This window comes from Oryctolagus cuniculus, chromosome 2 (assembly GCF_964237555.1).
Source record: "Oryctolagus cuniculus chromosome 2, mOryCun1.1, whole genome shotgun sequence".
Classification (NCBI taxonomy): Eukaryota; Metazoa; Chordata; class Mammalia; order Lagomorpha; family Leporidae; genus Oryctolagus; species Oryctolagus cuniculus.
The window spans coordinates 172491828-172505210 of NC_091433.1; the positions used below are offsets into that span (position 1 = coordinate 172491828).

The 13383-nt window shown below is 40.1% G+C and overlaps 1 protein-coding gene across 11 annotated transcripts in view; it reads right to left on the bottom strand.

The window, feature by feature from the left end:
- Positions 1-13383, bottom strand: part of LCLAT1 (lysocardiolipin acyltransferase 1) — a 206142-nt gene that overhangs the window by 116136 nt on the left and 76623 nt on the right. The window contains exon 3 of one of the 11 annotated variants that reach the window (XM_070069725.1): positions 2237-2372. The exons of 9 other annotated variants lie outside the window; for them this stretch is intronic. In XM_070069725.1, coding sequence (XP_069925826.1) covers positions 2237-2310 — 74 coding nt within the window. In that variant the 5' untranslated portion in view covers positions 2311-2372. Of the gene's footprint in view, positions 1-1564; positions 2373-13383 lie in introns of all 11 variants that reach the window. One more of the 11 variants, XM_070069726.1, reaches the window with a different exon arrangement.

Here is a 13383-nt window from a genome sequence, read left to right on the forward strand (position 1 = left end):
CACCAGAGCTGGTGCCATGCTGTTTTGACTTTCAGTCTCCAAAACTGAAGGTTATATAAATCTCTTTTCTTTCTAAGTACCCAGTCTAAGGCATTTTATTACAGCAACAGAAAATGGACTAATAAAGTAACCATCTACACAGTAAATCGTGACTGCTGATTCCTCAAACTGTTTTACTATCTGGGCTTTCCATGTCTGGCAACATGATCTTTAGTGGTAGGTCTGCAGAGCTGGAAATGCTCAATAGCTGTGCCTTCCAACATGGCAGCCACTTGCCACACACAGCCACTGAGCACTTCTCTGGAGAACCTGACCAGGTCATGAGAAAAGACAGAAATAGGAACACTGGGGGATTTCCTAATAAAAGAGTCCACCTAAATAACCCCACAGTGAAACCCAAAGTTCATAAGCCTCACCTACATGGAAGCTTCTCATTGGCTTTTTAAGTAACCCATTTCTTTTTTTTAACTATGAGTAGATACTGGGAAATATGAGAAAACTCTCTAACATGACATTAGAGACTAAAATAAGTAGGGAAAAAAGTATACTTGAAGGAAACAAACTATTCAGGCAGAAAAAAAAAACCTCAAAGAAAACCATCTTTAACATTTTCAGAAAGACAAAAATATTCTGCATCCAAGAAACAAGAAAAACATGTTCTTGTGGGAAAATAAGATGAAGAAAAATAAATATTCAGAAAATAAAGAACTACCATGGAAATTTAAAACACCAAAAAATGTTTATCAAAAACTAAAAACTCAGTAAAAGAATGAAAGTAAAGCTACAAAAATCATCCCACAAGCCACACAGAAGATAAAGAGATGGAAAACAGAATATCAGAGGCCAGAGGCCAAGAAAGGAGGTCCCAAAATTTAATAATGCTCACACAAGGCCCACCAAGAAAGCAGTGAGAAACTGAAGGTAAGGAAATCAGCAGCAAATAATTCAAGATTCTTCAGAATTGGAAAAAATGATATTCCAAATTAACAATACACTGAAAGCCAGGATAATGAATGAAACTGACACTCAAAAAAAAAAAAAAAAAGAATCATTAATTTTTAGAACCAAGAAGACAAAGATCAGTCTACAAAATTTCTAGAAAGGACTAGCTTTGGACTTCTCAGCAGCAACACCAGAACCACAACAATGTCTACAAAATTCTAAAGGAAATTATTTCCAACCAGTCACTCTATCCCTCATTAGGATAGTTAGCATACAAACACTACCATACCTACAAGGTGTCAAAGCTAATTCCAGCTCCAAAGGTTGATGACGCAGGAAACAAAGAATCCAAGGGAAGCACAAAGATGAAGGGAGATTTCAGGATGACAGAGAAAACATTCAAACCAAATTAGGGGAGGGTAACCCTCAAAGACCCTGAAAACTGTGTCACCAAAATCTTTCTGACTCAAGAATAGAATGCCCACATAAATTCGGTACAAATTCTAATCCGCACTTGGCTTGTTGCCCACATGATAATTCCTGCTTTCCCTTTTTACATGCGGCTTCTGGGTCAACTGAGGACCCTCACTCTATCTGTCCCAAGTACTCTGTTTTGACCCACCTCTGAGAGACAAGAGGGCCTGCCTGGTGAGTTCGGTAGCAGAAAATACATTCCCACCGGACAGCCAGCAGACTCCCTGATGGTGATGAGGGCTCATTCGTGTATGAACTTGCCCACTAGCTTCCTCAGAACAGGATGTGATTCACTCTCTGGAAACTGAAGTCAGACTACCATCCAGAGACTCTATGCTTCTGGTGGCCTGCATCTAATGTTTGCTTTTGAATTTTCAAAAAATAAAAAAACTAAAAATTGTTTAAAGATACATTCAGATGGTGCAATTTTAATGAAAAGCAAGAAAATTACCAACATATAAGATTAGCAGCTGTGGGGGACACACCAAGGCACTTTTCAAGTAGTGTTCTATTTTTTAAATATTGTGGATAAACATATGTTCACCACCAGTGATTTTCAGAATATCAACAGCCTATCTGTGCACATACCATATACCATATACTCTTGTAATTATATGGTACATTAACAACAACAAAAATGTTTTTAGTTGGCTGGCGCCGTGGCTCACTTGGCTAATCCTCCGCCTGCGGCGCTGGCACTCTGGGTTCTAGATCCCGTTGGGGTACCCGGTACTAGTCCCAGTTGCTCCTCTTCCAGTCCAGCTCTCTGCTGTGGCCTAGGAGGGCAGTGGAGGATGGCCCAAATGCTTGGGCCCTGTACCTGCGTGGGAGACCAGGAGGAAACACCCAGCTCCTGGCTTCAGATTGGCACGCAGCGCCGGCCATGGCAGCCATTAGGGGAGTGAACCAACGGAAGGAAGACCTTTCTCTCTCTCTCTTTCTCTCACTAACTCCGCCTGTCAAAAAAAAAAAATTTTTTTTAGTGGTCACCACTTTCAGTGGAAACCAGAAAGGAACATAGCTTTCACTTTTTAATGTAATTTTACATCACTATTTTTTAAAAATATGTATTATTCTATAATTAAAAATGTTTGAATTGCCAAAATTTGAAGAACACATTAATCTACAATAGGATTACTTCACTGTTATAATCTCTAATCAAATAGTCTAATTAAATACAAAACCAATCCTTAAGAGTCAGTTGAGATAAATGTATTTTCCAGTACTACTTCCAAATAAAATGCAACATGTTGATCTTGATTTAAATGACAAAAGCAAATATTTAAAATGAAAATGTGAACATTAATGGCAATCACTGCATATAAATATGCATATGTAATAGTCATTATTATAAAATGATCACTTAGCAATGAAAATAAGAATGTTTTAGCAGAAAGCTAAAACAATCATAGCTTGATTACTGGGATCACTCTACAACATGAAAGAATTTAACGATGTTCATTGTTTAGATAGTTGAAGACAGATACTCTTTATGCACTACTCTTCTTACAAACGTCACATCCAGGCAGTCACACTGATTTAGGTTTTCTGACAAACGCAAGTGAAGTACTTATGAACTGATTAGTTTCTTTTCAGTCCATAGGTGTGTGCTCATTTGCACAGGCCCTTCTGATGAACAAATCTGCAGTTTTCTTTAGGCTCCTGTTAGGGAGTTTGTATCTGGTCTCTGTGTGCCTGCCCTGCAAGGGCCTCTGGACATGTTTTTCAGAACTCAGTAGCATAAACACCCTAGTCGTGCCTGATGAAATGGCATGCTGCTTTATTCCCCCAGTGAGAATTGCATTTGTTTTCCTTTGGAGTCTCCAAGGACAGAAGGCTCACAGCTAAATTTAACATTCAATTCTAGAAACAAAGATCATGGTTATTATTATTGCTTTCTCCTCTTACAATCTTTTACTTATATTCTCAATGGCATCATCACATAGTATGCCTTTTATCAGAAACCATTTTATATTCTTATAAGAAGCAGACTATTAATTTAAAATCAACTAAGCAGAATATCACTATTAGTGACCTTATTCATATTTGCTTATTTTATTAATTAAAAAAATCAAGTCTCTATAAAAGCATGGTATCAGAAAACCATTAGAAATTATTATTTAGCAATTTATATTAAAAACATTATGAAGAACATAAAATATACTCCTTTAATAAATTAGCAAATCATCAGAAAAAACAAAGAATAAAAATGAGCAAAAAAGAACACATGACATCTTTCCATATCAAGCAAGCATTCATAAGGCAAGCAGAGTAAGCTGAAAGGAAAATATAGAGTTTACTCCGGCATCTTCACATTTGGAGAAAAGACAGATAATGGCAAGACAGGGACAAAGTACCTCATCATTTCACTTTTTTTGAAGCAACACTTACACAGATTCAGAAAGAAAGTACAAGATGAGAAGCAATTCTAAAGAGGACTTCAAATAAATAAAACCATAGCTTGCAATATTGATTATTTTTAAAAGTTAAGGAGAAGAATGGGGCCAAACTTCAGTTAGATCTACCTAAAAGGAAGCAAGGAAGAAAATGGTTAGCAAGCAAGATTTCAGTAACAAAGCCTGCTGATTCCTTAGAACAAGACTTCTAAGGCAGCTAAGGTTATGTCAAAATGACAGTATCAATCTCTTGATGTTTGGAGACAAAAAATTATCTATAAAAATTTATAAAAGTAGCCGGCAACATGGCTCACTAGGCTAATCCTCCTCCTGCGGTGCTGGCACCCCGGGGTTCTAATCCCGGTTGCTCCTCTTCCAGTCCAGCTCTCTGCTGTGGCCCAGGAGTGCAATGGAGGATGGCCCAGGTCCTTGGGCCCTGCACCCGCATGGGAGACCAGGAGGAAGCACCTGGCTCCTGGCTTCGGATCAGCGCAGCGTGCCGGCTGCAACGCACCGCCCAGAGCGGCTATTTGGGGGACGAACCAACGGAAAAAGGAAGACCTTTCTCTCTGTCTCTCTCTCTCTCTTACTCTGCCTGTCAAAAAAAAAATCTATAAAAGACTTATCTAAATAATATATTATAAACATAGTTATCTAAAACCTTACCTATACTTTTTAAAAATATTTATTAATTATTTGAAAGAAAGAGAGAGGGAAGAGAGAGAAAGAGAGAGACAAAGGGAGAGCTCTTCCATCTGCTGTTCACTCCCTAGAGGGCCACAACCGCTCAGGCGGGACCAGGTCAAAGCCAGGAGCCAGGAGCTTATTCTGGGTGTTTCATGTGGGTGGCAGGGGCCGAAGCACTTGGGTCATTGCTGCTTTCTCCAGACTATTAGAAGGGAATTGAATCAGAAGTGGAGCAGCAGAGACTTGAACCAGTGCCTATATGGGCAACAATTTTTTGTGTTTTTTTTTTTAATTTTTTAATTTTTTGACAGGCAGAGACAGTAAGAGAGAGAGACAGAGAGAAAAGTCTTCCTTTTTCTGTTGGTTCACCCCACAATGGCCGCTGCAGCTGGCGCACCGCATTGATCTGTAGCCAGGAGCCAGGTGCTTCCTCTGGTCTCCCTTGCGGGTGCAGGGCCCAAACACTTGGGCCATCCTCCACTGCCTTCCCGGGCCATAGCAGAGAGCTGGCCTGGAAGACGAGCAACTGGGACCGAATCTGGCGCCCCGACTGGGACTAGAACTCGGTGTGCCGGCGCCGCAGGCAGAGGACTAGCCTACTGAGCCGTGGCGCCGACCTGGGCAACAGTTTTATCTACTACACTACAACACTAGCCCCATCTATAATTACTTTACAACATTAGATGGATGAATCATGGTTATCAGGAGGTGCAGCACAGCAGTAGTCACTAGAAGGTGCACCAGAGGAGGCTTCTAAGGGTCTGATAATGCTCCATTTCTTGATTTGAGTGCTGGCTACAAATAATGTATTTGCTTTGTAAAAATTCACTGAACTGTGCACTTGTAATTTATGTATGTACTTTTCAGTTTGTATATTTCAATAATATTTACAAAAAATAGTTATACACAGAAGGGGATTAAGATGGTGGAGTAGGAAGGGAGCTTGCTGCTCTAGTCTAGGAGAAATCTGTTTTAAAAAACTAGAAAGAGTGCAGTCTCAGGGAAAAGTTAGGGAAAAAACAGCAAAGGACATTATGCAAATTGGAGGGACACAGGGGACCTATGTGGAGGGTGAGGATGCCCACAACTCAGGGCTCCGGCAGCCGAGAGCCTCTGCACCAGCACTGGAGAGTGAGGTGAGACCACACTGCAGCAGCACAAGCCACTGGCGAAAAAGCTGCAGGAAGAGCCTAGAAGGAATCCAGCTTGGAGCCCCACGGCAGTTAATGTACCTGCCAAACTAGAGGAGAAAAAACAAAGAAGGAGGGGTAGCATGTTTTCCCTCTCCCCCACCACCCTGCAACTGCATCCTGTAACAAGCTGATAGAGATCAAGTGCCATTTTGGGCATACCTAACAGCTGTACCAGTTGGTACCTAGCAATAAGCCAAGCAGAGACTCCTGAGTCTGGTGGGGAGAACAGACTGCGGGCTGGGTGCTCACGACTGTGGGAGGCATGTGTGCCAGGACTGTGAAAATACTGAGGCTCTGATATGGCTGGGACTTTGGGCAGTCACTGTGGGAGGCTCCACACCAACAGGGCTCCCTGGTTACCTGGTGAGGGGCATAACTGAGGAATCTGAGCTTACACTGAGGACTGCACAAAACTTTTGTGTGGTCCTTGCAGCAGAGTGAATGAATATTATACCCACTGGGGCTAGTGGCCAGGCACTGGTCTCCTTTGAGGAGAGGAGCTCAGCTGAGTCTACACCAGCAGACAAGCACAAACCTCCCTTCTGATTAAAAAAAAAAAAAAAAAAAAAAGAGGAGATTTACCATGCCAAATAAGGGTGTGTCACATCAGACATGCCATTCACCCTGGAGAACTGAACAGAGCTCCTTGCCCACACCCACCACACCCATACTCCACTAATGCACACATAGTCCAAAGATGAAAGCTGCCACAGCGAAAAAAAACAAAGAAGAAACCAATGAGTATCTCCACAAATGCCGAATAACAAATGTACCAATTCAAGAAACAAGAATAAGGAAGACAATGTGACAACACCAAAAGAATAAAACACTTCAATACTATATTGTGAAGATGATGAGATTGAAGAAATGCCAGAAATAGAAATCAAAAAATTAATCATGGGATTACTTAGAAGTAATCTGAAGCAAATGCACAAACTAATGAAATCCATAAATGACCTGAAAGAAAATTTCTCCCACGAAATTGAGACCTTAAAGAGAAATCAAAATGAAATCTTGGAAATTAAGAATTCAATATAACAAAGAAAAACTGCAGTGGAAAGCCTTCACAACAGAACATATCAAAACTTTAGGGATACAGCAAAAGCAGTGTTAAGAGGAAAGTTAAAAGCAATTGATGCCTACATCAAGAAATTGGAAAGGCACCAAATTAATGAGCTATCAATGCATCTCAAGGATCTAGAAAAACAACAGCAAACGAAACCCAAACTAGTAGGAGAAAAGAAATAATTAAAATTACAGAAGAAATCAACAATATTAAAACCAAAAAAAAAAAAAAATACAAAAGATCAGCAAAACCAAGAGCTGGTTTTCTGAAAAAATACACAAAATTGAGGCTGGTGCCGCGGCTCAATAGGCTAATCCTCCACCTGCGGTGCCAGCACACCAGGTTCTAGTCCTGGTCGGGGCGCTGGATTCTGTCCTGGTTGCCCCTCTTCCAGGCCAGCTCTCTGCTATGGCCTGGGAAGGCAGTGGAGGATGGCCCAAGTCCTTGGGCCCTGCACCTGCATGGGAGACCAGGAGAAGCACCTGGCTCCTGGCTTCGGATCAGCACAATGCGCCGGCCACAGTGCACCTGCCACGGCAGCGATTGTATGGTGAACGAACGGCAAAGGAAGACCTTTCTCTCTGTCTCTCTCTCACTGTCTACTCTGTCAAAAAAAAAAAAAAATACACAAAATTGATATACCACTGACCCAACTAACCAAAAAAAGGAGCAAGAAGACCCAAATAAAAAAAATTAGATATAAAAAGGAAATGTAACAACAGACAGCACAGAAATAAAAAGAATCATCAGAAATCACTACAAAGAACTGTATGCCAACAAACTGGGAAATCTTTCAGAAATGGATAGATTCTTGGACACATACGACCTACCTAAATTGAGCCATGAAGACACAGAAAACTTAAAAAGACCCCTAATCAAGATGGAAACTGAATCAGTAATAAAATCCCTCCCAACAAAGAAAAGAGCCCAGGAATGGAGGGTTTCATTGCTGAATTCTATCAGACATTTAAAGAACTCCAATAATCCTCAAGTTATTCAAAACACTTGAAAAGGAGGGAATCCTCCCAAATCCTTTCTACAAAGCCAGCATCACCTTAATTAAACCCAGAAAAGAAGCAACAGGAAAAAGAACTACAGAGCAATTTCCCTGATGAACACAGAAACAAAAATCCTCAACAAAATTCTAGCCAACTGAATTCAACCATTCATCAGAAAGATCATTCACCCAGACAAAATGGAATTTATTCCTGCAATGCAGGGATGGTTCAACATTAACAAATCAATCAATGTGATACATCCCATTAACAAAATGAAGAATAAAAACCATATGATTATAAATATAGATACAGAAAACACATTTGATAAAATACAACACCTTTTCATGATGAAAACTCTAAGCGAATTGGGTATGGAAGGAACATTCCTCAACACAATCAAGGCAATTTATGACATGCGCCCATGGCCAGCGTCCTATTGAATGGGGAAAAGTTGGAAGCATTCCCATTGATATCTGGAACCAGACAAGGATACCCACTCTCACCATTGCTATTCAATATACTCCTGGAAGTTTCAGCCAGAGCCACAAGGAAAAGAAATCAAAGAGATACAAATTGGGAAAGATGAAGTCAAACTATCCCTATTTGCAGATGACATGATTCTATATTTAGTGGATGCAAAAGACTCCACCAAGAGACTACTGAAACTCATAGAAGAGCTTGATAAAGCAGCAGGATACAATATCAATACACAAAAACCAACAGCCTTTTAAACATAGACAATGCCATGGTTGAGAAATAACTTCTAAGATCAATCCCATACAGAATAGCTAAAATAAAAATCAGATATCTTGGAATAAATTTAACCAAGGTTGTCAAAGATCTCCATGAAGAGAGTGGGGTCGGCGCGGTGATGCACTAGGTTAATCCTCTGCCTGCAGTGCCAGCATCCCATATGGGCGCTGGGTTCTAGTCCCAGTTGCTCCTCTTCCAGTTCAGCTCTCTGCTGTGGCCCAGGAGGGCAGTGGAGGATGGCCTGGGTTCTTGGGCCCCTGCACCTGCATGGGAGACGGGGAAGAAGCTCCTGGCTCCTTGCTTTGTATCAGTGTAGCTCCGTCCATGGCGGCCATTTGGGGAGTAAACTAATGGAAGGAAGACCTTTCTCTCTGTCTCTCTCTCTCACTGCCTGTAACTCTACATGTCAAATAAATAAATAAAAATTTTAAAATATTTTTAAAAAATATCTCTATGATGAGTATTAATAAACATTAAAGAAAGAAATAGAAGACACAAAAAATGGAAAATTTTTATGTTCATGGATTGGAAGAATCAATATAATCAAAATGTCCATTCTCCCAAAAGCAATTTACAGATTCAATGTGATACCAATCAAAATACCAAAGACATTCCTCTCAGATCTATAAAAAAATGATGTTGAAATTCATATGGAAACACAGGAGACCTGAAATAGCTAAAGCAATCTTATACAACAAAAACAAAGCCAGAGGTATCACGATATCAGACTTTAAGACATATTACAAGGCAGATAATTTCAAAACTGCCTGGTATTGATACAAAAATAGATGGAAAGACCAAAGCAACAGAACAGAAATACCAGAAATCAATACAAGCATTTACAACCAACTTATATTCGACTAAGGAGCTAAAACCAATCCCTGGAGCAAGGACAGTCTCTTCAACAAATGGTGCTGGGAAAACTGGATTTCCACATGCAGAAGTATGATGCAGGACCCCTACCTTATACCTTACACAAAAATCCATTTAAAATGGATTAAAGAACTACATTTACAAGCTAATGCCATCAAATTATTAGAGAATATTGGGGAAACTCTGGAAGCTTCTGGCACAGGCAAAGAGTTCTTGCAAGAAAACCTCAAAGACACAGGCAATCAAAGCCAAAATTAACAAATCAGATTACATCAATTTGAGAAGCTTCTGTACTGCTAAGGAAACATTCAGGAAAGTGAAGAGGCATTGGACAGAATGGGAGAAATTATTTGCAAACTATGCAACTGAAAAAGGATTAATAACCAATATTTTTAAAAGTCAAGAAACAACAAAACAAATAACCCTTGGAAGAAATGGGCAAAGGACTTAAAAAGACATTTTTCAAAAGAAGAAATCCAAATGGCCAAAGGATGCATGAAAAAATGTTCAGGATCACTAGCCCTTGGGGAAATGCAAATCAAAACTACAATGAGGTTTCCCCTCACCCCCCCTTAGAATGGCTTTCATACAGAAATCAACAAACAACAAATGCTGGCGAGGATGTGGGGAAGAGGGTACCCTAATCCACTGTTGGTGGGAATGTAAACTGGTACAACCACTATGATAGACAGTTTGGAGATACCTCAGAAATCTGAATGTAGACCTACCATATGACCCAGCCATTCCATTCCTGGGACTTTACCCAAAGGAAATGAAAACAACAAATAAAAGGGTTATCTGCACCCCCACGTTTATTGCAGCTTAATTCACAATAGTTAAGACTTGGAATCAACGTAAATGCCTCAACTTTAGACTGGATAAAGAAATTATGGGCTATGTACTGTATGGAATAATACACAGTGATAAGCCGGCGCCGTGGCTCAATAGGCTAATCCTCCACCTTGCGGCGCCGGCACACCGGGTTCTAGTCCCGGTTGGGGCGCCGGATTCTGTCCCGGTTGCCCCTCTTCCAGGCCAGCTCTCTGCTATGGCCAGGGAGTGCAGTGGAGGATGGCCCAGGTGCTTGGGCCCTGCACCCCATGGGAGACCAGGAAAAGCACCTGGATCCTGGCTCCTGCCATCGGATCAGCGCGGTGCGCCGGCTGCAGCGGCGGCCATTGGAGGGTGAACCAACGGCAAAGGAAGACCTTTCTCTCTCTGTCTCTCTCTCTCACTGTCCACTCTGCCTGTCAAAAAAAAAAAAAAAATACACAGTGATAAAAAAGTGAAATCCAATCATCTTCAACAGAATAGATGAATCTAGAAAACATCATACTTAGTGAAATTAGCCAGTCTCAAAGGGACAAATAGCATATGTTCCCCCTGATCTAACTAATGGAGCACCTATAAGGAAATATGGAGAACTGAAATTGACACTTTGAGAAGCAATGACTTAAACAATCCTTGTATTGACTGTCAAAGAACAGGTTTTTTTTTTTTTAGTCTCTATTTCATACTATTTGCTGAAAACTCTACTTAACATAGAGTTAATAATATGTGTATAAAGTCAATTAAAACTAGATCTCTGTAAAAAATAAGAGTGGGAATGAGAGAGAGGAGGAAATTCATAACCGTAAAGTATAGTTCTGCATACATTCCTACAGACTTATTTCTAAGGGTACAGTTTAAAAACTGCCATGGGACCCTAAATCTCATTAAGCTGAGTGGTAAAAATGCCATCTTAGATGTTAAAGTAACCATATTAAGTACTGAAGTGATCATATAGATAGGATTAAGTGTTAAAGAGATCATATAAATAAGATCAAGTGTCTGGTAATAATAACAGATAGAATTAAAGGAGAGAATGTTCCAACAAGAGAAGCAGTCCACACAGCAGACTCATAGAATGACAATCACTTTAAAAAGCACTCTCACCTCGGAATCAGCCCTTAAGGCATTCTGGTTGGGCTGAAAAGCCCATGAGAGCATTTCAGGCATGGAAAGCCAAGACACAGTGGCAAAAAATGTCCTACATGAAGAATCTCTCTGAGAGAGACCTCAATGGAAAGAAGCGGCCATCAAAGAAGGATATACTTTTCTCTTCTGAAGGGAGGAGAGAGCATGCACTTTGTTTATGGCCTTCTCTAATTCCTGACAGAGTTTTTGGATTGAAAAGGTTTCCATAACCTTGGCAGCTCAAGTCAAGAGCCTCGGGTGATCACTGACATCATACATCAGAGTGTTAATTGTTAAACTAACAACATGAGTCACTGTGTACTTACCTCCCATGTAGGATTCTGTCTTCAATGAGTTGTATTATGAGAATTAACTGTAAAACTTGTTCTCAAACAGTTTATGTGTGTGTGTGTGTGTGTGCACAAGTTGTTGAAATATTTACTAAGTATAGAGTTGGTCTTCTGTGTATAAAGTTAATTGGAAATGAATCTTAATGGAGAATGGGACTGGGAATGGGAGAGGAAGGAGGGGGTGGGGTAGGAGTGGGGGTGGGAAGGTGAGTATGGTGGGAAGAATCACTATATTCCTAAAATTGTGCTTATGAAATCTGTGCTCATTATAAAAGATTCCTTTGGGAAAAAAATGGTTATATACATAATAATGTAAACTGATACTTCATAAAGAATCCAGTTAGATCTATGTAGTTTACAAGAGGAAAAACACACAAATGGTCAATAAAGAAATTTTCACCTTCACCTATTTTCAAGAAAAATGCAAACAACAAAATGTCAATTCCCTCACCATACTGGCAAAAAAGACTTGATATTCTAAAAGTCACTGTCAGTGTCCTTGTCTTCACAGCTGGGGGAAGGATAAAGTGGTCTTGGAGGGTGAGCTGAAAAGCAGCTACTGCAATTCTGAATATGCCTACTCTCAGATTCCTGCCTAGCATCTATCCAATCAAGCCCTCAACTACATGTACAAAAATGTTTCACTGCAGCACTGTTGGTAACAGAAAAAAAGGAGAAACATAAATGTCCACTGACTTCAGAAAAGCTAAATAAACTGTGGCACACCCACCACCATGAAGCACTATGATGCAGCTGCAAAGAACAAGGTCAAGCTATAGTTTCTAAAATGAGCAGCTCTCCAAGATGGACTGCTGACTGAAAAAAACCATTTTGGGAAGGGGGAGGGACAACTCTCCCTCTAGAACTCTGATTCCATATGGTTTATATAACAAACAGAAATCCGTCAAGGATGCCTGACAATGATATATATGGCAGCCTCGGTGGGATAGGGATGGGATAGGCTGTGACTGCAGATGGCAGGCAAAAGGAACTGAACCTTCCTGTAATGCATTAGACAAAAAGCATTTCCATTTGTCACTGACAGCGTAAAAGGGAAAGACAGAGGAGAAAAGGGGGAGAGGACAAAGCAGCAGCTTAAGCACAGGCAAAATTATTCACTTGCCAGTAATTCCTATTCTTTCACAATCCAAGCAGATTAAATATTGAGGTAGAAATAATCTAGAAATATGCTACATTTCAAGCTCAAAGTAAACATCTACAAATTAAACACCACTGCAAACATAAATTAAGATAGGAATGATTAAAGTATCCTAGCTAACCTAAAACTCAGTGGCTTTAGCAAGGATCCTGGGCCTAACAAAGGTCCCTAAAACCATCATTCCATTTACTACAGAGAATTGCTCTCTGTTTCCTTGAAGTTTATGCCTATGGTTTGTTTTTCCCCTCAAGAGTCATGGAGCTAACCAGTAAAATATATCAATAAAGAACTAACTGAAGAGGCAGAGCAAGAAAGGAGTTCACTAAAACTAAGTTCATACATATACACATAATACTCAGTCTCTTAAGGATAAAATTCTAACAGAAAAGTCATTTTAAAAGTTACAAAAGCAGAATGGTCATTTCTAACTATACCCATGCCTACTTTAGTCAAAAGTGAGGAAAACGAAAAAGCTATCATATCTGTCTAAACTTAACAAGTTATTTCAATTATTTCAACAAAGAACAAGCACCAGT